Source organism: Culex quinquefasciatus, chromosome 3, assembly GCF_015732765.1.
Source record: "Culex quinquefasciatus strain JHB chromosome 3, VPISU_Cqui_1.0_pri_paternal, whole genome shotgun sequence".
NCBI lineage: Eukaryota > Metazoa > Arthropoda > Insecta > Diptera > Culicidae > Culex > Culex quinquefasciatus.
The window spans coordinates 51,965,952-51,991,544 of NC_051863.1; the positions used below are offsets into that span (position 1 = coordinate 51,965,952).

The 25,593-nt window shown below is 35.8% G+C and overlaps 1 protein-coding gene across 1 annotated transcript in view; it reads left to right on the forward strand.

Moving 5' to 3' along the window:
• The window catches only part of LOC6046000, a 133,062-nt gene that overhangs the window by 22,754 nt on the left and 84,715 nt on the right, over window positions 1-25,593 (forward strand). Inside the window, exon 2 of the mRNA XM_038263351.1 lies at window positions 6,989-7,483. Within this exon, the coding sequence (XP_038119279.1) occupies window positions 7,033-7,483 (451 nt within the window). The 5' untranslated portion in view covers window positions 6,989-7,032. The remainder of the gene's footprint in view (window positions 1-6,988; window positions 7,484-25,593) is intronic.

Genomic DNA, 25,593 nt, shown 5'->3' on the forward strand with positions numbered 1-25,593 from the left:
AAGCATTCCCACCGTATTTTTTTTTTGGAGCCCTTCTTCCAAGAGCCCTGCCAGAAGGCAAATGGACGGACCGACCGTTCACGCGATCCGGATCCGGAGGTTAGATGAAACGACCTTTTAAGCATTCCCAGGTTGGGTTTGGGCGTGTGTTGACTCGGGACCACTTAGCGAAAGCGCCAAGTTTAATTGACGGGAAAGAGTAGCGACAATTTTTGCCGGAAATGGTGTCACTGCGTTCGTTTGAACGTTAATGTGTGGTAACGCATTCAATTGAGAGTTAATCCACTGAAAAGCTCAAATGTTTGAACGGGCGTTCACACAATTGGTCTCTGCGGTTAATGCAACTCGGTTGGCCTGACAGTGTAAAAGGCTGCATTACATTAAAGTTATTTTTTTCATGTCTCTACAATGTTTGCCATGTTAAAAATAAAAAAAAAAGCACGCGGTGTAATTTCCGGGCGCGAGATCGGGAAGCTGAATTTGCTATTAAAAATAAATTAAATTCCCTCGCAACTGCTGGGGCTGCGTACAGCCAGCATCCTCGCCGGTGGTTCTTCACGGTCTCTGCTTCATAACTCTGCTGTTTTTTTAAGATAATCAAAAGCAGCACCAAGTCACCTGGCAGGGCAGCGTGGAACACAACCAAATTTGTGAAACTTTGCGAATACTTTCTTTACCATCAAAGAAACCATTTTTGCGTCATTAGTTCGCCCATACAAATTGTATTACAATTTTGGCAAATGTGTTTCAGGGCTATGTGCTTAGTGACTTCCTCACTCCTTACCAAAAATGGGTCACACAAATAAAAGAATTAACATCTGAGTTGTATTGTTAATTTGATTTTGGTTAACCGCGGTGGATTTTCTTGAAAAAATAGAACTGTCAAAAATCGATCAAAGCATCTACCACATTGAATAAGTTATTCGTTGACACCAACGAATTACTTATTTCAAGAAAATTCACCGCGGTTAACCAAAATCAAATGAACAATTATTATTATTCACAACGATAAAGCTTATTTTTCTGAGTACAATGACCCTTTGTACGACCGCAAAGGATTTAAAATGGATTTCTAAATTAATTTTGAAAAATTAACTTCGCGGACCTTGACTTGACAGCTCGTTCCAAGAGGACCATACACAGCTCAAAAAGTAGTAATCCAGCTGCGTGTAAAAGGCCTGGGTGTAAAATAAATATTTCATTATTTTATGCAATTTTATGTGATTTTACACTCTGAAATATGTAGCCCATCAGTATGGGAAACCTACTTGACCGAAATGTCAAGCGCATATATGTGTTTATCCTTTCAGCTCTTCATCGGTCTGATGGCCGAGTGGGCTAAGGCGCCAGTCCTTACTGTTGGTGCTGGGTTTGAATCCCGTCGGTTGAAACTTTTTTTTGTGTTTGCCAAAATTGTACAGTGTGTAATATTAAGTGTTTATTTTGACGAAGGTGATGTGCATGCTTTTGCATGCGATTTTGCCATTGGGTTTTTTGCTGTGTAGTTGATTTTTCGAAAAAATGTTTTCTTGTCAATATTTTTTTTTTGCATTAAAATGAAAAAAAAAAATGATCAGAAATGGTTTTTAATCGTGTTTTTACCGTTGCATATAAAAATTTTCATAGGAGCAATTCTCTACAAAATCGTTTTTTTTTTATTTATTTTTTTTGTATTTTTTAATCCGGCTGAAACTTTTATGGTGCTTTCGGTATGCCCAAAGAAGCCATTTTGCATCATTAGTTTGTCCATATAATTTTCCTTACAAATTTGGCAGCTGTCCATACAAAAATGATGTATGAAAATTCAAAAATCTGTATCTTTTGAAGGAATTTTTTGATCGATTTGGTGTCTTCGGCAAAGTCGTAGTTATGGATACGGACTACACTGGAAAAAAATGATACAGGTAAAAAAAAATTGGTGATTTTTTTATTTAACTTTTTATCACTAAAACTTGATTTGCAAAAAAACACTATTTTTAATATTTTTTATTTTTTGATATATTTTAGAGGACATAAAATGCCAACTTTTCAGAAATTTCCAGGTTGTGCAAAAAATCATTGACCGAGTTATGAATTTTTAAATCAATACTGATTTTTTCAAAAAATCGAAATTTTGGTCGCAAAAATTTGTCAACTTCATTTTTCGATGTAAAATCAAATTTGCATTCTAAAAGTGCTTCAGTAAAATTTTGATAAAGTGCACCGTTTTCAAGTTAAATCCATATTTAGGTGACTTTTTTGAAAATAGTCGCAGTTTTTCATTTTTTTAAATTAGTGCACATGTTTGCACACTTTTGGAAAAAATATTTTTGAAAAGCTGAGAAAATTTTCTATATTTTGCTTATATGAACTTTGTTGATACGACCCTTAGTTGCTGAGATATTGCCATGCAAAAGTTAAAAAACAGGAAAATTGATGTTTTCTAAGTCTCATCCAAACAATCCACCATTTTCTAATGTCGATATCTCAGCAACTAATGGTCTTATTTTCAATGTTAAAATAAGAAACATTTGTGAAATTTTCCGATCTTTTCGAAAACAATATTTTCAAAATTTTCAAATCAAGACTAACAGTTCAAAAGGGCCAAACATTCAATATTACGCCCTTTTAAAATGTTAGTCTTGGTTTAACAACCCGGATAAACGAAAACTATATGAATTCTAGTGAGGACCTTAAAACAACCTTATGAGTTATGGTCACCATTTGTAATAATGTTATTTGGCGGACCTTGATAACTATATTCGTCAAATGGTCACCATAAGTAATAGAGTTATCTTAATGTTTGTAATGGTAAACAATTTTCTTGATGACTTTGAAAAACTATTTGCAGATGTTTTCTCAAATGGTTACCCTAAATCATAAGGTGATATTTAAGTTCAAATGGTTCATATTGATTCACGATTACCATATAGAAACATTAAATACCCATTTGAAAAATAGTTACAATTTGCAGCGTTTACCAAATTTGACTAAGTTTTGTTTTCAAATGAAAGAATCAAACTTTTTTGTCTGTAGCTTCATAAGGGGTTGAGTTTGTGCTGGAGTCCGATTTGGGCAACTTCCGGAACAAGATTTTGTCTGACTAAGTTGCCGGAAAAGTGTACGATCTACTCAACAATGGTGGGGCTGATAAAAGCGAAGAATTACAACTTTGGTGGAGAGTTTGTGAACCATATGGTAAAGGCATTCACTATACGGTGAAGTGTTCGTCGTGCAGCGGCACCAGTAGTACCAAGTTATGTGGGCATCATTTGGCTTACTTGGCCCTGGATTTTACCCACATTTGAGCTGCCAAAGAAAGCCAATCCGAAGTTTACCAATTTTAATTGACAGAATCTAAACCAACAAAAAAAGAAAACAAACTGAGGAGCTCATGAACAAAAAGGCTCGATAATGTCGGTTCCTTTTGATGCGCTACAATTCCTTTGAGTTTCGTTGACGATTCAATTTTAAGCATATCATGTTTGTGGTAATTGTTACTTTATTTCAATTGTATGAGCGAATCATTTTTCAACAGTTGATAATTTTGGATTTACGGCATATTTGCGAGAGCAGGTAACGAGCGTAGCGAGAGAAGAGAAACGAAAGAGCGCACCAGGCAGAATATTATTACTCTGCTTTTCGCGCTCTCTCGTTTCTCTTCTCTCGCTATGCTCGTTACCTGCACTCGTTGCAGGCTGGCGCAGGCAAAAACAGTCTGAAGTGAAACGTTTGTGCGGCTGGTTGTTGTCTACGTTTTGTGCGCAGGTATAATTTTCAAACAAATCATTTGATTTACCAGATACTTTGTTTACATTTTTCTTGTTGATCATTTCAGCGCCGTGGAGAACTTGAAACAACGGAACAGCTGGTGCTGGAGGATTCAGCGGCAGCCGACCGACAAAACAAAATCGAAGCGAACGCACGATTGGCAATAATCAAGGAAATCATTTGAATCATGAGATAAGTACACATATTTGAATGTTACATTCTACTCGATAATTTGTGATTTTTTTTCATATTTTTTCAGGTTTGGACGACTTTGGCAGTATGATCAACCGAACAGAATCGGCAATCAACTAGAATTAAAGCCAAAAAAGTTTTAATATTATTGTTGTGAACCATCCGTCAAAAAGTGAACAATTCTGTAAAAATTAAGTAGGTAAAAAATGCTAGAAAAACTATTAAAAACCATTTGAAAACTATTTCTCAAATAGTTTAACTGGGAGAAAATTATAGAATTAACCTTAAATAACCATGTGAAAACTATTTCTAAAATATTAGCGCTCGGTAAAAATAGCAAGAAAAACCCTAAAAAACCATTTACGAACCATTTGTAAAACAGTAGCAGCAAGGTTAAAAATTGTAAGAAAAACCTTAAAATACCATTTAAGAACCATTTCTGAAACAGTAAAAACCGGAGGAAAAAGGTCGCTTCCACGCGAAAATTAACTTTATTTTTACCATTACACAAATGGTAATCTGACGAAACGTTGTTCGGAGATTTTTAAGGTTACCGTTGCTAACCACCCTCATCTCAGATGGTCGAACTTTATGAAAAATGGTAGGGTACCATTTCCGATATGGTATTTTTAAGGTTTTCCTACCATTTTTCAAATAGTGGTTACGATCTCTGAAATGATGAGCAAACCATTTAACAAAAAGTTTTTTTAAAGTTCTCGTTTATGCGGGAATTTTGAAAATATTGTTTTCGAAAAGATCGGAAAATTTAACAAATTTTTCATATATTAACATTGAAAATCGGACCATAAGTTGCTGACATATCAACATTTAAAAATGGTGGGTTGTTTGGGTGAGACTTAGAAAACATCATTTTCATTGCAATATCCAAGCAACTAAAGGTCGTATCGACAAAGTCCGAAGAAGCAAAATATAGAGAATTTTCTCAGCTTATCAAACTTTTTTTTCAAAAGTGGGCAAACATGTGCACTAATTTTAAAAAAAATGAAAAACTGCGGCTATTTTCATAAAAGTTACTTAAAAATGGATTTAACTTGAAACGGTGCACTTTATCAAAATTTCACTAAAGTACTTTTTGTATGCAAATTTGATTTTACATCGAAAAATGAAGTTGAAAAATTTTTGCGACCAAAATTTCGATTTTTTGAAAAAATTTGGATTGTTTCAAAAATTCATAACTCGCTCAAAGATTTTTTGCACAACCTGGAAATTTCTGAAAAGTTGGCATTTCATGTCCTCTAAAACATATAAAAAAAATAGTGTTTTTTTGCAAATCAAGTTTTAGTGATGAAAAGTTAAATAAAAAAATCACCAAATTTTTTTTTACCGTGTATTATATTTTTCCAGTGTAGTCCGTATCCATACCTACAACTTTGCCCAAGACACCAAATCGATCAAAAAATTCCTTCAAAAGATACAGATTTTTGAATTTTCATACATCATTTTTGTATGGACAGCTGCCAAATTTGTATGGAAAATTATATGGACAAACTAATGATGCAAAATGGCTTTTTTTGGCATACCGAAGGCTCCATAAAAGTTTCAGTCGGATTAAAAAATACAAAAAAATCGAATGACAGTAATCCTAGAGAACTGCTCACCTTGTATATTTTTTTCCAGTGTAGTGAGACATGAGACATGGTTGCCAGATCTTCAATCTATTGAACTCGTTGGAAAGTTTGTTCGATTACCAAACCAGCAATGGGTTGGATGACACATCTGGACATAGTTTACATACAAATAAGTGAGATCCGGCTTCTTAAAAGTTCATAAAAATCAATTAAGTGGGGATAACATGCGGCAGGATTTGTTTCTTTATTTGAGTAGGGTTGTCAAAGTGGTCCAATTTTCTCCAAGGCTTTCAACATCCAAGTATCACATTATTCAACAACTCCCAACACATTCCACGCAAACAACAATAACGCTGTGTCGCACAGAAGAACCAATACAGCATGCAATCTCGCTGTGACGGCACCGGCAAGCGCACAATCTCACCAAGAATGGAATTCAATTTCATGTCAACTTGGAAAACAATGTCCTCGGAGAAAGGAGTAAACATTTCTTTTTTTTTTTGTTTTTTACATAACCGGCATAACAGCTTGAACGTCACGCGGTTGTCGGTTCCAGATCCGGAGTCTTCGGAGCAAATGTTTAACTTGGTTGGCCGGGATTTACAGGCGCTTGAGTCGGGAATTGAAGGGGAGAAATACATCATTAAGAAGCAAATTTAAATTTAATTTAAAGAATGCCATTTTGTGCAGCTCACAATGCCTCATTTTTTGACCTTCACAGATTCTCAAAATTCAATCCTGAGATGTTTCATAAAAACTGAAAAAAAACTTCTTGTATTGTTGTCACTCTTTTCACATGGACGATGTTTCAATCTTGTCGTGCTATCTTGACACATCCTGGAAATGGAGCATTTCCATTTGAGCAGTTTTTGCTTTTTCTACAATGTATTTCTTATGGAGCGAACTGGCAAAAACTGCTCGACGACGGGTGCTCCATTGCTGTATGTGCGACAACTGGCCAAAGGGAATTCAGGTCAGAACGCGTTTGACACACGAACATGCCCGACTACCGTAAACATTTGTAGTAATAACAATGCACAGAATTGTCAACCAAACAAAACGTGTTTGTTATTGTTTACATTGCGTGCTCTCGTTTTTTGTTTATTCAAGATCAAACATTAAAGCGCGTTTTTCTCGGAACGTCAAAAAGCGACGTGCGACAAGATAGCACGACAACGTCGACATGCAGTCAAGAATTTCTTACAAGCTATCGAGCTGTCAAATCGCAACATGGAGTTAAACTTTCTGTGCAGTTGCTGTGAAGCTTACCAAGGCTTTTCAAAAAGTTTAACTCCATGTTGCACGCACACACTCCTACTTTTAATTTCTCGATTGACCATGAATGGTTCCCCTTTCCGAATGCCGATTTAATCAGCCGTTCAAATGATCTCAAAACCACGAAACCGTCTTCTTCTGCTTGAGTGCAACTGGATTTCAATTAGTCCTTTTGATTACAGGTAAACCTTGACTAGAATCTCTAATCGTGGATCTTTGGAACGCCATGCGCGGCGGTGCCAGGCTGGACAAGCTGCTGTACCGGGACCCGGTGGAAATGTGGCTGTGGTCCGCCACGAAGCCTGTCAACTACTTCAGATACGCTAATCAAGCGTCCAGCGACAGTCGGTACTCGGCCGCGGCCACCATCGGTTACGGGTTGATCCGGGACCGGCGTCTACACACGAACACGACGCTGCTGGACGCTGCCACGGGCGAGGACGGCTCGGCCGACGATGGCGGCCCGGGTGGGACAACGGCCCTGAACAACTATTGGGCCCTGTTGGCCACCGTGCTGGTGTTTGGCACGGCCGCCGGTAACATTCTGGTCTGCCTTGCCATCGTGTGGGAGCGGAGGCTGCAGAACGTCACCAATTACTTTCTGATGTCGCTGGCCATTACCGACCTGATGGTGGCGCTTTCGGTGATGCCGCTTGGAATACTGACACTGGTGCGAGGTGAGTGCATTGCAAGCCGTTGATTTCGAAGACCTGATGCAAAACTTTGAAAAAAAACTATTTTTCTCGATGAAGAATACGTTTTATTGAAATTTTTAGAATGCCATCAGGCGTTCAATTTTATATAAAAGGCTGAAAATTATTTAAATTTACGTCTTATTTCGAATGTTTAAAAATTAAAGGGGTTGTACCGCCCCTACACACTTAGATTTTTTTTACCGAATTCGGTAAAGTTTACCGAATTTTCAACTGCTGAACAATTCGGTAAACTTAAAATGACCGAATTAGGTAAAAACTTACCGAAATTCGGTAATGAAGTTCACAATCGTTGATTTTTAAGTGTTATAAATTATTATCTTATTAAAAAATAATAATAAAAAATAAACGGTATAAAAAAAAATATTCATATCCTTTTTTATGTAAACTTGTAAAATTTAATTATTTTTGATTTTTACATATATTTTTTAAGTTCTGCAAAAATATTTGGATTGAAGTTATTTTTTGATTTTTTGATTGGATAAATTTTTGTATTTGCTTTGAAATCAATACGGTGTTTTATTTTTTTTAAAAGAGGGTTTATACGTTGAACATGTTAGAAAGATTTTTTTAATCATTATTGAAGGGTTAAAAGGGTTTCAGTTTATCAATATTCCAGTGCGTAATAAAAAATATTGATTTTGAAAAAATATTGAATAAAAAATTATAGTGCGTTCAATTTTTAAACAATAAGAAAAATTGGATAAGTGTTCAGAAGTTGTTTGAACCGACTAAACGAATTTTAGATCAATAAGTTCTACGTATTGTAAACAGTTTTTTTCTTTTTATAATTTTTATTTAAGAATAAAATATTATTGTTTAGAACTATGAAAGATTTTTTTTCTAAATTAGCTGCATTTTCCGCAAAGTGGTTTCAAATACAAAAAGACTTGTTTGAAAAACATTCATATTCAGAATCTAAGTTTTAATAATTCAATAATAGTTTTAGTTATTTTTCGTCAATTCAATTCTATTGATTCAATCGTTTTATAAAGAAAACTTGTTCATTATTTTACTAGTAAACTTGACATGAAGACTACTAAGTGGGCCGGATAGTAATTTAAAAATCAGCTCGCATGGCGCAGTTTGGTGACCACTGCTTTAGGCAATAGTAAGTAACTGTGCCAATTTTGAGCCAAATCGGTTAAGGCTAAGGGGTCGCTTATTATCGTTGTAATTTATATGGGGAAAATCGCAAAAAAAAAAAAAAATGGAAAAACATTGTTTTTTTCCGCCATGTGGCGCAGGTCTCGCCCAAATTTGTTCAAGTGTAAGATTCTTTATCGAGTTCATTTTGCTGGGCGAGATAGGACGCCGTCTATTTTTAGACGATGACTCAGCTTTTTCCACTTTTGCACCTAAAAAAAATAAGATGGCAGCTCGACGCCACGTCCCAATTCCCTACAGTTTTGTCGAAGGGTGCAAGAAGATCTGAGTTCAGCATGAGCATGAGCATGAGCATGGTTGACTGCCAATGAGCTGCTACTCCGTTATTGACAGATCAGCTGAAGTTGAACAATGAATCAAAAATGATCAGTGAGAGCCAACCATCCGTTCACTGTTTAACCTCTGAAGATCCTTACTTTATTAGTCAATACCGGCGCCCTCCCAAGAAGCCTGCAGTTCAACGAAAGGGAGGAATGTTTGTCCGATAGTTGAAGTTGCAGACTCATCAAGCACATAGTTTTTCGCTATATACTTGTTGATACCGCTTGAGACCGTTGAATCCACAGCATCTCCTTCAAGCATCACGTGATTAATATTTTTGGGTTAGTAGGAAAGCCAATTTCGATGCCTCCCGAGCTACGACGCTATGGGGAGGACTTTCATAACAGACCCGTCGGCGAGCTTTCCGAGCAACGATGCTATGGGAAGGTCTTTCTGGTTAACACACAAAATCACTCACACACAGTTATTTTGCTCCACTATTAACGCGACGATCCAAAATGTCAGTGCGTCTTTCGATCATTAAATAGAAATGGCTTTTTCACCGCAAAAAAAAAATCGAAAAATTTAAACACAATCCACCCAACGCCGTGCCTTCCGATCAACGATGATATAGGAAGGGCTTTGATCAGTGATTTGCTAGTGATCAGTGACCAAAAGCTTCAAATTTGCGCAAGTTTATTTAAAGCTGACGTAACCCTCTCCAATACGTTCGGTTTCTGTACTTTTGAATCAACTTTCAAATAAATCACACCCAGAACCACCACACTCTACATTGAAAGTGAATAATTTCCACCACCATGCTCGAAAGCACTCGCCCCTCTCGGTTCATTTCTTCAACCACCCCGCGCTTTACTAATTTACCAAACCAAATTAGCGGCCCAATCGCGCAATCGCGCGCCCAAAATGGTATGCAAAATTATGCCAAAAGTCCTCGTCCCCGGGTCGTCAGCAGTGCTATGGCGAAAAGTTGCCCTGATTGTTGTTTTCACAGGAAAAGTCAAACAACTGTGGCAAACATCAGCTCGCGTAGAACTTTCGTGGAGGGGGGCACAATGTCCCGAACGGAGGAGACCTCAACATGGACAGGAAGTTACGCCAGGCACCCCCAAACATCCTACCCCGCGGGGAGTTTTGTTCTAAACTTTGATTACCGTGCCCAGGGACCATGACTCGACAGGGTTGCAAGTTTGCTTCAAAAGTTTGGTAAACTTTGTTGGGTTTAGGCTAGGGTTTATTGTGTGTCCTGAAGCGGCCGCCAGTAACCGGTTCTGAAGTGGCCATGATGAGGTTTAGCCTAACGGCATGGCATGATGGGGTTTCACAAAAATAGTAAAATTTGCCGATCTTCGGGTATCGGAGGACCGGGTTACGTTTGAGGTATGTCAAAAACTAGATTTTTGCGATTTTTTTAAGTTCGGGGTCGAAAGGGACGCCAAAAAATATGAATTAGTTGAATTTTATGTCCAGATCTTTCATGTGACCCATTATACGGTTAAGAGTGAGAAAAGCACAAATCACACAGGTAAATTAAGTTAGTTTTTCTTGAAAATTTAAAAACCAAACTTTCTGCATAATTTTTATTTCACATAATATAATTTTTTAGTCTAAAATCTATAAAACATTTCAAAAAGACTATTCACTTCGATACCATGAGCCTCCTAAAGCCACTAAGCCCTGGTGAGGTCGAGTCCCCCCCAGAAAAGTAATTTCTCAACACACGTTGTTTACGAAATCATGAACGGAAGGATGTGTTCCTGGAACGCAACTTCCTCATCGGTACGGCTACAGTACGGTGTCACATCAATAAAATCATAAAATTTATGCTTCTCCTCCTTCCTCCACGCATCGCGTTATCCTCGTGGTGGTTTCAGCTAATGTTTTCCGATCCGTTTAAAATTTAAGCTTGAAAAGATGTGTACAGTTTTGAAATGTTTTTGAAGATTCCCGAGCATCAAAATTTATCCATGGCTTTCCTAGGATTTTGCACCTTTTTTTCGAAAATGTTTAGTCATTTCTTAAATTGACTCGTTTGGGGTGCTGCTACACATGAAAGCTGGTGTCGTGCCTCCCATAGGTGTATAAACAAACTCGTTTATGTGACCCACCTCGCTATGGGTCTCTTTTCCACTTCAATTACGGCACGTGACAAACAGGCACGTGGGGCTGCGGCGGCTTTTGAGTGAAAAACAAACGCAAATTGTAGTTTGCACACTGGAGAAGTAAAAAACAAACTTCATCCGCAAACTTCTTTTTGGATTTCTTGATGATATGATGATTCTTGAAAAATTTAACAATTCGTCAGCTGTGTGCTATCTTGTGACATAGACCATTTTGGTCGAAAATGAGTTAATGATGACGTTTTGCTATACTTAACAAACACTACAAGATGCTTTAACCCGATTTTGGAAACTCGCTTCCGTTTCCCGGATATCGCAATACACACTTGTGACATAGACCAATTTATCATCGAAATGATTGTGCACACTTGTGACACGTCATACATGTTGTTGGAAAATGTGGAAATTTTTTCTTGTTTTTTCACAAATTTATATTGATACACATTTTCTGAAGGCAATGCAATCTTTTGTTTTTGAAAATATCCTCATTAAGTCGGTTAAACTGTTGATTTAAGCCTATTTTAGTGTGTATGGGAATTCTGTGCACACTTGTGACACGTAGTACAATTTTACTTTCGAAACACACTTGTGACACGTGCTTTTCAGATTTTTGATTACATTATTTACTGTATCTTTTAACTGGTGTAACCAAATTAGTTGAAACTTGGAGCGTTTGTTAAGCGATAGTAAACGAACCGATTGTTTCAAAAAGTTTGGCTCTACCATTCATAGTTTTGAAAATATTTATCATCAAACTTTAAAAATCGATTTTCTCGAATAGTACTAAATGGTCGTTGTCACAAGATAGCACACAGCTGACGAATTGGTGACAAAAAAAAAAAAAAAAACTAGAGCATTGGTCAAAACAACGTTTTGAAACATAAACTGAAAATAGATAATATTGGGAGGCATTTCAGTGTTAGTATTTTATTTGTATCGCATTAATTTTACAATTCCCTTCGAAGAAAAAAAAAAATCATTTGGTTGCAAAGTTACGAGCAGAAGATTTTTTTTAATCGTCAAAAATAAATGGAGCGGTGCCAAAAAAATAGGGATTGTCTGCAAAAAAACTTAAAATTTCTGTTCTTCCAAAATCGTTGATGGCCGAGTCCAAAAGTGTACTCTGTTGACATGGAATGACCCATACTCAAAAGCTTGCAAATGTCCAAATAATTAAAATGACTTTAGGGACCAGCTTATTCGAAGCAAGATTAGGAATTGTTCAGTTCAGTTATTTTGCAATAGAGCAATTCTCTATGAAATAGGCCGATCTCGACCATTTTTATTTTTTTTGTGTTTTTTTTATTGGGCTCAAACTTTGTGGAGGCCATCCTTATGACCAAAGAATCTATTTTGTGTAAATATTGGAAAATCTGTAACTTTTGAATGAATTTTCTGATCAATTAGGTGTATTCGGCGAAGTTGTTGGTATTGCTGAGGACTATTTGCCGATTTGCCGATTTTTTAATTAATTTTTTTTAAAGTTTTTTAGAAAACAATAACTTTTTGAATCAAGACTAACATTTTAAAAAGGGCAAATATCAATATTACGCTCTTTTGAAATGTCTTGTGTAGTCTTGTTTAATAAAAATTGAAAATATCGTCTTCACAAATGTTTCATTTTTTAACATTGAAAATCGGATCATTAGTTGCTGAGAAATCGGCATTAGAAAATGGAGGGTTGTTGGGATGAGACTTAGAAAACTTTCGGTTAAACATAGCAAAAAATCTCAAAAATAAAAAAAATCGGTTTTTGGGAAATTTAGTTTTTATGAAATAAGTTTATTTACATCGGCAATTTTATTTTGTAATGTACCTATTTTTCTGAATAGTCCAAATCAATACCTACAACTTTGCCGAAAACACCAAATTGATCAAATGATTCATTCAAAAGTTAGAGATTTTCGAACATTTACGTACCATTTGTATGGATAGCTTCCAAAATTGTTTGGAGCCTTGTATGGGTGCACTAATGACACAAAATAGCTTCTTTCGTTATAGGGAAGGCTCCGTCAAAGTTTGAGCCAAATCAAAATACAAAAAAAAACAAACTTAATCCACCTATGTGGTTGATGCCTTCCTCACTTTTTACCAACAATGGGTAATATGAGTGGTTTAGACACATATTTCAGCTATTTTTTTTAGGTCCAGAAAAATAAGTACACAGATATAACTTAAGTGGTCATAACTCGAGACAGGGTTGCCGTCTTCAATGATGTGGACTCGTTGGAAAGGTCTCTCGATTACCTAACCAATGATTGGTCGGATGATGGATCCGGACATCGTTTACATGCATTTAGGTGAGATCCGGCTTCAAAAAAGTACATAAATATCACTTAAGTGGTCATAACTCGAGACAGGGTTGCCAGATCTTCAATGATGTGGACTCGTTGGAAAGGTTTTTCGATTAGCTAACCAACAATGGGTCGGATGATGGATCCGGATATAGTTTACATGCATTTAAGTGAGATCCGGCTTCAAAAAAGTACATAAATATCACTTAAGTGGTCATAACTCGAGACAGGGTTGATAGATCTTCAATGTTTTGAACTCATTGGAAAGGTCTTTTGATTACCTAACCAACAATGGGTCGTATGATGGATCCGTACATAGTTTACATACATTTAAGTGAGATCCGGCTTCAAAAAAGTACATAAATATCACTTAAGTGGTCATAACTTGAGACAGGGTTGCCAGATCTTCAATGTTTTAGAATCATTGGAAAGGTCTTTCGATTACCTAACCAACGATGGGTTGGATGATGGATCTGGACATAGTTTAAATGCATTTAAGTGAGATCCGGCATCAAAATTCCAGCACCCGATTCGCAACTTTGACACTTTTTTATACGTAACTTTTGAACTACTTATCGGATCTTCAAACAATTCAATAGTGCAGTATGGGGCACCAAACCGGACCGAATGCAACTTGTTTGACTCAAATCGGATCAGCCAGTGCCGAGAAAACTTGGCAAGAATTTTGAACACCAAGGGGAATACGCACACACATACACACACACACACACAGACATTTGCTCAGTTTTCGATTCTGAGTCGATAGGTATACATGAATATAGGTCTACTAGCTGTTTTTCAAAAGTTACTTTTTCGAGCAGGATTATAGCCTTACCTCAGTGAGGAAGGCAAAAACCATTTCCGGTGTTGGTAGAGAACTGCTCAATTTTTAAGGTATTTAAACCATTAGTGGACCCCCTAGTAGAGCCGACGGACATTTTTCACAATTTTTCAATATTTTAAGCAATATTTCATTACTTTTTGTTTGAAATAATGAAAATCTGAATTCTTTTAAACAACTCTGACTATTTGTTTCATCAATTGCTTTTGTGCAGAAAAAAAGCCATCTGAAACAAACGAGTTTTTTTTCCAGTTATGGCCCCGGGTCCATAATCCGATTGTGGACCCGGGTCCACTAAAGGAAAACTGATATTTTGCCTTCCTCACTAAGGTAAGGCTATAATCCTGCTCTAAGAATGAACTTTTTATTAAAAGCTCCTAGACCCACCTTCATGTAAGAAGTTTCAAAAATCTAGCCTACTATAAGAAAAGGGCGTATGAAACTTTAAAATGCCGTTTTGACGGTGTCTGGACCAAAGAGCCTATGTCTGGAAATATTTTTATCGGATTCCCCGGACATTTTTACATAACATACTAAAAAATGGGAGGAGTTCATAAACAGGATTCTGAGATATGATTTTTTGAAAATAAAATCCGTGTTTTTTGACGCGCCGCGCGCAAAAACCGAAGAATGACGAAATTGGCAAAAAATCAACTTTTTTCACTAAAACTGCGATAACTTTAAAATTTCAGCGATGACCTATAGATGTTCGGGTACCAAAATTTTTGTAATTAAAAGACGCAACAATGGAGGGTTGTTGGGATGAGACTTAGAAAACTTTCGGTTTTTGTCCCCTAAAACTCATGAATCGGCTCATGATTGAAATATATGCGATTAGGTTGATTACAACATGCATTTATCCCAAGTAACATTTTTTTTCCAGGAGTTCTACAAGAGCTCTTCAAGATAGCTACAGCATAGCAGTTTGGACTGCGGTAGGATAAAACTCTCTTCAAGTACTCTTCCAAACTCCTGAAGAAGTTTTGAAGAGAATTTTATCCTACCGCGGTCCAAAATGGTATGCTGTAGCTATATTGAAGAGCTCTTGTAGAACTCCTGGAAAAAAATGTTACTTGGGATTGTACGTTCAAGAAAAACTTTTGCTAAAATACATAGTTTTTTTTCATATTTGTAGGTTAAAAAACAGGGGTCCACTTTTGGAAAAGTTAGGATTTTCATTGTCCTATATTGGACCTCCTTAATTTTGCTCGAATCTAAGCAAATCTTTGTTTTATTTTTGTTAAGTTCCTTAATCTTACATTATTTCAACTTACTGAAGTGAAAAAATCAGTCAATAAATGATTTGATAGTTAATTCAATCATAATAAAGAAATACTGTTTTGTAGTGAAAATGCTAGTGGCCATTGCTGATTTCAGATGTCGAACTTAAAACACCTATTTTGACGAAAAGGACACTTCAATGTCAGTCAACTTGAAATTGTGATTTTATTGAATTTTTCATTTAAAAAACATCAGAGGGTCCACTATAGGAAAGGGGTCCACTAATGAATAACTTAGTCTGCAAAAATGTATGATTTTACGAACAAGAAAAAAAAATTGCGAAAAAGGTGCAGGTGGTTATGTTCAACATGACCAATATGACAAAGAACTTTATAAAAAATCTCTAGAAATTAAATCATTTTTGTTGAATATGCTTCAGATCACGGTGTATTTTTTCGAGACCTCAAAGATAAAAAAATCGGTATGTCTGATATTTGGCACCGTGAAATAAGGACTCTTTCCCGACATTTTGCGGGGTATACCGAAATATTTCGTCGGGGGGTCTAGAGTAACTTTTTTTTTGAAAATAATTTTTCGATTTTATGGGATATTTGTTCAAAAAAGTCACAGAAAATCAGTGCATTCAAGTTGGTATCACTCAAATTTCTTATGAATATGCATTGGAGACTCTAACCAACTATATTTGACCAATATTTGACCTCCACTAAAAAAATCGAACCAAATTTTCGAGATTTCTAGCTTTCTTTGAAATTACCTCAAAATCCAAGCTAGAAACCCCGAAACGACCGAAAGTAAATCTTTTCTTTTTAAAATTTGTCATGAAAATACAGCAACACATTGCCCGGATACGAATTTGAGCAATAAACAATGCAAAACATGGATTATTTAATTAATAAGCTGTTTATTACCCAATAGGCTTGGAAAATTATTTTTTCAATCCTCTGCCACATTACACCATTACATTTTAAAACATTTTAGAATCAATCACATTGTGGAGAACAGTTTTCTGAACAAGTTCCATAAACAAGTATCAGTTTTGGTTTAGTATAAGCAGAGATATGCCCAATTTCCTGAAATAAATAGTGTCTTTCTCCAAAATTTCTTAATTTAATTACCTTTCACATTTCTACATTTCGTCAATGTTAACATACCAATAAACACTGAAAACAAGCAAATTAAAAGATCTTTTGATAGCGATATTGTTCTCCACTTGTAGGCTACTCCCAATGGTACAGAAAAATTCACCAATTTTCTCCGCCATGAGGTAACGCGCGAGGTGCTACCAAATCAAACGGTTACGCATAACTTGGCACTTTGAGGACTTCAAACGAGCGAACCTGTCCTCGTCTCAACTGCTGCTGGGACGCAGACAAGGACCGGGAACATGTTGCACGGAACCAGCAACGCCATACCGACCATGGTCGCAAAAATGTCTCAAAATCTCTAAAACAAACGAACTTTCTGGAAACAAACTCTTCAAATGGGTGGGATACATTTGTCTTTATATGTGGGACTTTTATGCGATCATGACAATATACGGTAGCAAGAAACCGGGGGGGTGTTCCGGTTCTGAATAAATATTTCATACATTCAATTTACATATGATTACGCATAACCATCGCACCGTTTGGCTGTGTGTGCATGTGTGAAATGATGGCTCCGTAACGAGATATGAGAGCGTTGAAGGTGCTCTGGAGTGCGCACTGGATTTCGCTTCATTTTAAGACGCGAATGATTACAAATTCAAATTCATGGTTGAAAATTGGTTCAAGTTGAGACAAAGAGTTATTTGACATGTTGGTCCATATACTTTGTGAAACCCATACGACTATTGCCATGACTTTCTATCTATTTTTTTTTTACTTTTAACGCATTTGAAATTTAACACAGATTAAGATTTAATTTTTTAAACCGTGCTGGATTATGCCGGAAATTTGTAGCACAGACAAAAGCTGGATTGTTCTGGTTTCCATTAGAGCTCTATGCATTAAAACAAATCAAAACAATTAAAAACACCTAATGTGACATGTAAGAAATCGATTAATTTTGCAACATGGGGAAGAAAGAAGAGCAATTCTCTACGAAATCGGTCTTTTTTAAAGAATTTTAATTTTTGTATTTTTTAATCCGACTTAAACTTTTTTGGTGCCTTTGGTGTGCCCAAAGAAGCTATTTTGCATCATTAGATTCTCCACAGAGTAATCCAGAGAGAACAGTCCGAACAGTTATCAGCTAATTTGGTGGCTCCGTTACGACTATACCATTTGGAAAGGTAGCGGCTTTCGGCGTTATGTTTCGAGCGTTACGGGTTTGATGAAGCAACATTTTCATCATAGTAAACTCAGGATGTTCAGATTTTTTTGTTTTGACAACTGTCAGGTTTTGATGGCTTTGCTGTTGACATTTTTTTCTGTTCAAGTTATCTGATTTATTTGAATTTAAAGGCATTGATGAAGCAGTTAAACGTTGAAATTCAGTCTAATCCTGCAGTGTTTTTCAGGACCATCCAAATACTTTAATTTGGCGGTGGGGCAATAGCATCTATCCTGGTCTCGTCTAGTCCTTCCGGGTTTTTGTTTTGCTATCTTAAGTTGATAATGAATATGCAGCTGAGTCGTAATTGCCGCCCGTGGATTAGGCAAAATCTGAACTTTTCAGCAGTCTCCAAGGGACTTCTTACTCACAAACACATGCCATGTATTCTTTGCAGATTCAAATGAGGGAAATCTTATGTAGCGACATATTTTTTTTATTTAGGAAATAATACTTCAGGTTAGTCGTCCTTCCTAAAACGACTAAAAATGTGTCTAGTCCCAAAACTAAAATAAGTCTTTGCACCAAGTTAGACCACACTGAGGAATATAAATGAAAATTACACATAATAACGAAAAGATTCTTCTAACACAATTTTTCCTAGTGGTATGTTCCGTCATTCTCCAAAAACTGGTTAGAGAAATTGTCTGGCCACGAAAACTCTCTCAAACCAATTCGCACAATTTTCTATTTTAAAGAAAGTGTAGTTTTCTGAAAATTTCACTGAAATTCTTTTAATTCCTTTTGATTGCCATCAGAAATTTCACATGATTTAATTGTTGTAATTCAGAAAAATTTTGACAACTTACAACAACCTGGTTGCTGCGAAAAAAAAGTAACGCCTTAAACGTCAGTTTACTTCGAGGCCCAGAACAATCAAAGTTTTGCAGAAGGGGGGATGTACCACGATGTACCGCGTAACGCAACCATAAATTAAATGCCAGTGCTCCCTCTGGGTTACTACGTGGATTCTCCATATAATTTTCCATACAAATTTGGCAGCTGTCCATACAAAAATGATTTATGATGTTCAAAAATCTGTATCTTTTGAAAGAATTTTTTGATCGATTTGGTGTCTTCGGCAAAGTTGTAGGTATGGATATGGACTACACTGAAAAAAATGATACACGATAAACATTTTTTTGGGTATTTTTTGTTTAACTTTTTGTCACTAAAACTTAATTTGCAAAAAAACACTATTTTTATTTTTTTTATTATTGATATGTTTTAGAGGACATCAAATGCCAACTTTTCAGAAATTTCCAGGTTGTGCAAAAAATCTTTGACAGAGTTATGAATTTTTTAATCAATACCGATTTAAAAAAAAAATTGAAATATTGGTCGTACAAAATTTTCAACTTAATTTTTCGATGTAAAATCAAATTTGCAATCAAAAAGTACTTTAGTGAAATTTTCATAAAGTGCACCGTTTTCAAGTTAAATCCATGTTTAGGTGACTTTTTTGAAAATAGTCGCAGTTTTCATTTTTTTTAAATAAGTGCACATGTTTGCACACTTTTGGAAAAAATATTTTTGAAAAGCTGAGAAAATTTTCTATATTTTGCTTATTTGAACTTTGTTGATACGACCCTTAGTTGCTGAGATATTGCCATGCAAAAGTTAAAAAACAGGAAAAATGATATTTTTCAAGTCTCATCCAAACCCACCATTTTATAATGTCGATATCTCAGCAACTTACGGTCCGATTTACAATGTTAAAATATGAAACATTCGTGAAATTTTCCGATCCTTTCAAAAACAATATTTTCAAAAAATTTAAATCAAGACTAACATTTCAAAAGGGTCAAAAAGTCAATATTACGAACTTTTAAAATGATTATCTTGGTTTTAAAAATTTTGAAAGTATTTTTTTGGAAAAGATCGGAAAATTTCACGAATGTTTCATATTTTAACATTGTTAATCGGACCATTAGTTGCTGAAATATCGATATTAGAATATAATGGGTTGTTTGGGTGAGACTTGAAAAATATCAATTTTCCTGTTTTTAAACCTTTGCATGGTAATATCTCTGCAACTAAGGGTTGTATCAACAAAGTTCAAAAAAGCAAAATATAGAGAATTTTCTCAGCTTTTCATAAATATTTTTTTCAAAGGTGGGCAAACATGTGCACTTATTTAAAAACATAAAAACTTTGACTATTTTCAAAAAAGTCACCTCAAAATGGATTTAACTTGAAAACGGTGCACTTTATCAAAATTTCACTACATTACTTTTTGAATGCAAATTTGATTTTACATCAAAAAACGAAGTTTAAAATTTTTTAAGACCAATGTTTTGATTTTTTGAAAAAATCTGTATTGATTAAAAAAATCATAACTCGGTCAAAGATTTTTTGCACAACCTGGAAATTTCTGAAAAGTTGGCATTTGATGTCCTCTAAAACATATCAAAAAATAAAAAAAAATAAAAATAGTGTTTTTTTGCAAATCAAGTTTGGTGACAAGTTAAATTAAAAATCCCCATTTTTTTACCATGTATCATTTTTTTCAGTGCAGTCCATATCCATACCTACAACTTTGCCCAAGGCACGAAATCGATCAAAAAATTCCTTCAAAAGATACAGATTTTTGAATTTTCATACTTCATTTTAGTATGGACAGCTGCCAAATTTGTATGGAAAATTATATGAACAAACTAATATTTTTTTTTTTAATTTATATTTATTCAGTTTTTCGTTTCCATATACATTCATTCAGTTAAAATATTATTGAGTGTCCAATCACAATCGATGACTTTTCACCTCAATTTTAAATACTAGCAACATTCATTTATTCATGAAATATTGTAGCTTTCGTTATTCAGTGATTTCAAATGTAGGAGGTCCTACATGTACAAAAGGGAAAAGGGATACCTTAAAACTAACTTATAAACTATATAAAGAGCGGATCAATGCAGCTGAAGACTGCAATGATTTTTGTCGAAATGCATCAATTATCTTATTGGACATAACATCCAAAGTGTCAACTTCGACTAATTGATGAAGTTCACTGGTGCTGAACCAGGGAGGAAGTTTCAGAATCATTTTCAGAATTTTAACAAACTAATGGTGCTAAATGGCTTCTTTGGGCATACCGAAGGCACCAAAAAAGTTTCAGCAAGATTAAAAATACAAAAAAAAAATCGAATGACCAAAATCTGAGAGAATCAAATCTGTTTTTTTTTTTCATTTCAAAGAATGCTAGAGATCTTGTAAATTTAAGTTCGGAAACTTTTTACTTGTGTCAAATATTGTTTGAAAATGTTATTGGCATAAAAAAAAGCAAAGCAATCCACTTTAACGACCCCCGGGTCTTTTGTGGGCTCTGTTGCAAGTTTCTGCTCATTTCTAGGCGTCCGAAGGTTATGTTTGGTGAGTCACTCAAAACCTCTTTTACGCTAATGGACCGACGTTTTACTTCCCCATCCGATAGAAGGCGTGGTCAGGCAAATCTCGTCTCGAAAATGCCACCGGGTCCGTCTGGGATTGAACCCAGGCCATACTGGGGTTTGGAGGCTACCACGCTAACCACTAAACCACCGGACCCGGCTGTTATTGGCATATTCATGGGAAATTTCAAGTATTTAATTGAAAAATATTATTTAAGTTTTGAAGTCATGACCAACAATTCAAAAAGGCGTAATATTTAATATAAGACCCTTTTAAAGTGTTAGTCTTGATTTCCTTAATTTTTTTAAATATTTTTTGAAAGCGATCAGAAATGCAGCAAATGTTTTATATTGAAAATTGGACAACTACCTAGTTTCGGATGGACTAGGAAAACTTCAATTTCCATGTAACTTTTTTCTGAACAGTTCTTATCAAAACCAACAACTTTGCCAAAGACACAAAATCAATCGAAAAACAACGCTCGGTTCAAATTTCACAAAACTTAACGAAAAACATAAATGCAACCGCACACTGACAATAGCTATGCAAGTATCGTGCTGAAAGCTTCGAACACTCTGACTGAGAAAAAATTAATAATTCATAGCTTGGCGGAGAGAAGGTATTACATTCGTCCAGAGTCAATTACTCGGCAGGAGAAATCAACAAAACGGGAAAAAATAAAACTCCACTCTGCGGCGGAAAACTACAATATTGATTAAGCCATCCTACTTCTACACCCCCCCACCGAGGAGAGGGGATGGCACCCACCCACGTAATCCTCTCCTCCTGGCCGAAGAATAAAAAAAACTGGCAGACTGTGGCAGTTTCATTCGCTGACTTTCGATGCGATATTAAGCCATTTCCTCCCTGAACTTGGGCGCTGTTCACCGTTGACGGGAGTGGGCTGATTGTTCAGCTGAAAAATAGCTGTTGAACGCCGTTATATTTTTTCCCCTTTTTTTCATTTCAGCAAAGAGCTGTAGGACTTTCAACGATAGTAATTTTTTCATCCTCTAAGCTAAAAAAAACCAAGTTGGCACTCCCTAGCTCGAGAACAGGTTTGAATTTGTATGGAAACTCCTCTGTGCAAATAAAAACAAATGAAAAAAGTTGAACTGAAAGTAAATTTGCTCAATCGAACAGAATTGCTTCAAGAGATAATTATTTTTCAAGTTTAGAAAGATCCGTTCAACAAACTGGTGAATTCAATCAACTCAATGTAGCACCACCTGTCGGCGTTGGCGGTGGCCAGAAGTCGATGTTCCTCGTAATGTGGAACGACTCGATAAGGTGATTACTATGTCGGTAAGCAAAACCCAAAACAAAAAAAAAAAAAAGAAACGGAACCGTTAGCAAAGCCAAAACAGGAAACAGCGGGGAAAGCTCTCCCACTGGCTGAGCTCATAATCCAACCTGTCAGACCAGGTGGCGGGCAGAAATTAGTTGCCAAAGTGTTATCTGCCATTTCCACGCGGGTGAGAAACATCGAAAGCACTGATTCCGAACATCAAACAACCCTCCAAGCGCAATGAATTATTGATAAGGATGGAAGCATGACAAACAAGCGTATATATTAAGGTGTGTGCTCTACTTGACAGACAGCGCCGGATTATGTGCACGATTCGGTTTGTTGTTCCATGCCGACCGGATTTGATCATTTGTTTGAGGGTGATTTTCATTCGATATCGTTTCACACAGTGTTCACAGATTACCAAAATTTCTGTTAAACCGTCGTGGTCGTGTTATCTTGTCACACGTCGATATCGGGCCAAATTTGGTAAAGGACGCCGTTTTGTGCAGGATAAATGCCTAACCTTTCGACCTTCACAGATCCCCAAAATTCGATTTCAATCCTGAGATTTGCCTGAGATATTCAATTAAAACTGAAAAAAAACTCCGTGCATTTTTGTCACTTTTCACATGAAAAAAGTTTCAATCTTGTCGTGCTATTTTGAAACGACCTAAAAGTTGCTGTATGTGCGACAACTGGCCAAAGGGATTTCAGGTCAGAACGCGTTTAACACACGTACATGCCCGATAACTCGGGACTCCGGCAACCAAATTCAACCAAACTTCAGGGCAATGCACAGAATGGTCAACCAAACAAAACGGGTTTGTTATTGTTTACATTGCGTGCTCTCGGTTTTTGTTTATTCAAGGTCAAACATTAAAACGCGTTTTTCTTGGAACGTCGAAATGTTAATTTTCTTATGCGTCATCCATAAAGTACGTCACGCTCTAGGAGGGGAGGGGGGAGGTTGTCGCAAGTGTGAAAAAGTGCAACAGGGGGAGAGGGGGGGGATACGTGAGACTGTGACGTCACGCTAGACTATTTCTTAAATACTGAAAATTCATTCTTAAAATATAGCCTAAAATGTTTAATGTTTGTTTTGATAAACTTTACTCATAAATCAAACACTATTCAAGGCTTTAAGAAACAGAGTTTTTTGATCCTTAAAAAAAACTGTGATGAGGATGGTGATTTCTATCACTGCAACCTTGAACAAAACAAAAAAAAAGCCAGCGTGACAAAGTGTGACATAGGCGGAGGGGGTAGGTTAATTTTTATTACATAACGCAAAAAACCGGATTCTTAGACCCCCCCCCCCCTTATAACAAAATGTCCATACAAATTTAAAAAAAAATTGTATGGAGCGTAACACGGCCTCCGACCCCCCCTTCCCCCAACTGCGATACGTAATAAAAGAACGCTCCCTATGGTGGTTAAAATTTTCAATAATCTCATGTCGTTCTCTGGGGCCTTAATCCCAAAAAAGTTCGTTTTGACTAAAACTCGAGTAGCTCAAGCCAAATGGGTCATTCTACGCCAACTCACACAGCAGATGCCCCGAGCGAAAAAAATTGCATGAAATGGAAAAATGACCCCCTCAAGGTTATTGCAGATTCGATAAGTAGGGGAGAGTGGGGTGACTTGATCCCAAGGCTGTATCTCGTCAGCATGAGGGTGAACAAATAAGCTTTGTTCTAGAAAGTTAAGCGAAATTGGCTTAAACTCATTGTAGAAAACATAGTTTTTTTTTTTAATGTTTGGATTGAGTTACACACATTCTTCTAAAAAGTGGTGCAAAAAACCTTCAAGAAATCTTTTTTCTTTGTTATGATATATTTAGAAAACACTTAAAATTTATTCAAAAACATATTGTTTATAAAATTGTTTAATAAACTTATCAAGTACAAGACCCCTGCGCATTTGACGATAATAATTGATTAAAAAAGTGCGTTTAAGTCAATGGATTCAGCCTCAAGCTCTATTAATTGGTTTGGTTTTTCGTACATGAGCAATTCTCTCAGATTTCGGTCATTCGATTTTTTTTTGTATTTTTTAATCCGACTGAAACTTTGTTGGTGCCTTCGGTATGCCCAAAGAAGCCATTTTGCATTATTAGTTTGTCCATATAATTTTTCATACAAATTTGGCAGCTGTCCATACAAAAATTATGTATGAAAATTCAAAAATCTGTATCTTTTGAAGGAATTTTCAGATCGATTTGGTGTCTTCGGCAAAGTTGTAGGTATGGATATGGACTACACTGGAAAAAAAATGATAAACGGCAAAAAAATGGATGAATTTTTATTTAACTTTTTGTCACTAAAACTTGATTTGAAAAAAACAACACTTTTTTATATGTTTTAGAGGACATCAAATGCCAACTTTTCTGAATTTCCAGGTTGTGCAAGAAATCTTTGACCGAGTTATGATTTTTTGAATCAACGCTGATTTTTAAAAAAATCGAAATATTGGTCGCAAAAATTTTTCAACTTAATTTTTCGATATAAAATCAAATTTGCAATCAAAAAGTACTTAAGTAAAATTTTGATAAAGTGCACCGTTTTCAAGTTAAAGCCATTTTTGGGTGACTTTTTTGAAAATAGTCGCAGTCATTTTTTTTTTTTAAATTAGTACCCATGTTTGCCCACTTTTGAAAAAAAATTGAAATGCTGAGAAAATTCTCTACATTTTGCTTTTTTGAACTTTGTTGATACGACCCTTAGTTGCTTTGATATTGCCATGCAATGGTTTAAAAACAGGAAAATTGATGTTTTCTGAGTCTTTCCCAAACAATCCACCATTTTCTAATGTCGATATCTCAGCAACTATTGGTCCGCTTTTCAATGTTAAAATATGAAATATTCGTGAAATTTTCCGATCTTTTCGAAAACAATATTTTCAAAATTTTCAAATCAAGACTAACATTTAAAAAGGGTGTAATATTGAATGCTTGGCCCTTTTGAAATGTTAGTCTTGATTTAAATTTTTGAAAATACTGTTTTAAAAAGCTCGGAAAATTTCACGATAGTTACGTATTTTAACATTGTAAATCGGACAATTAGTTACTGAGATATCGACATTAGAAAATGGTGGGTTGTTTGGGTGAGACTTAGAAAACATCAATTTTCATGTTTTTT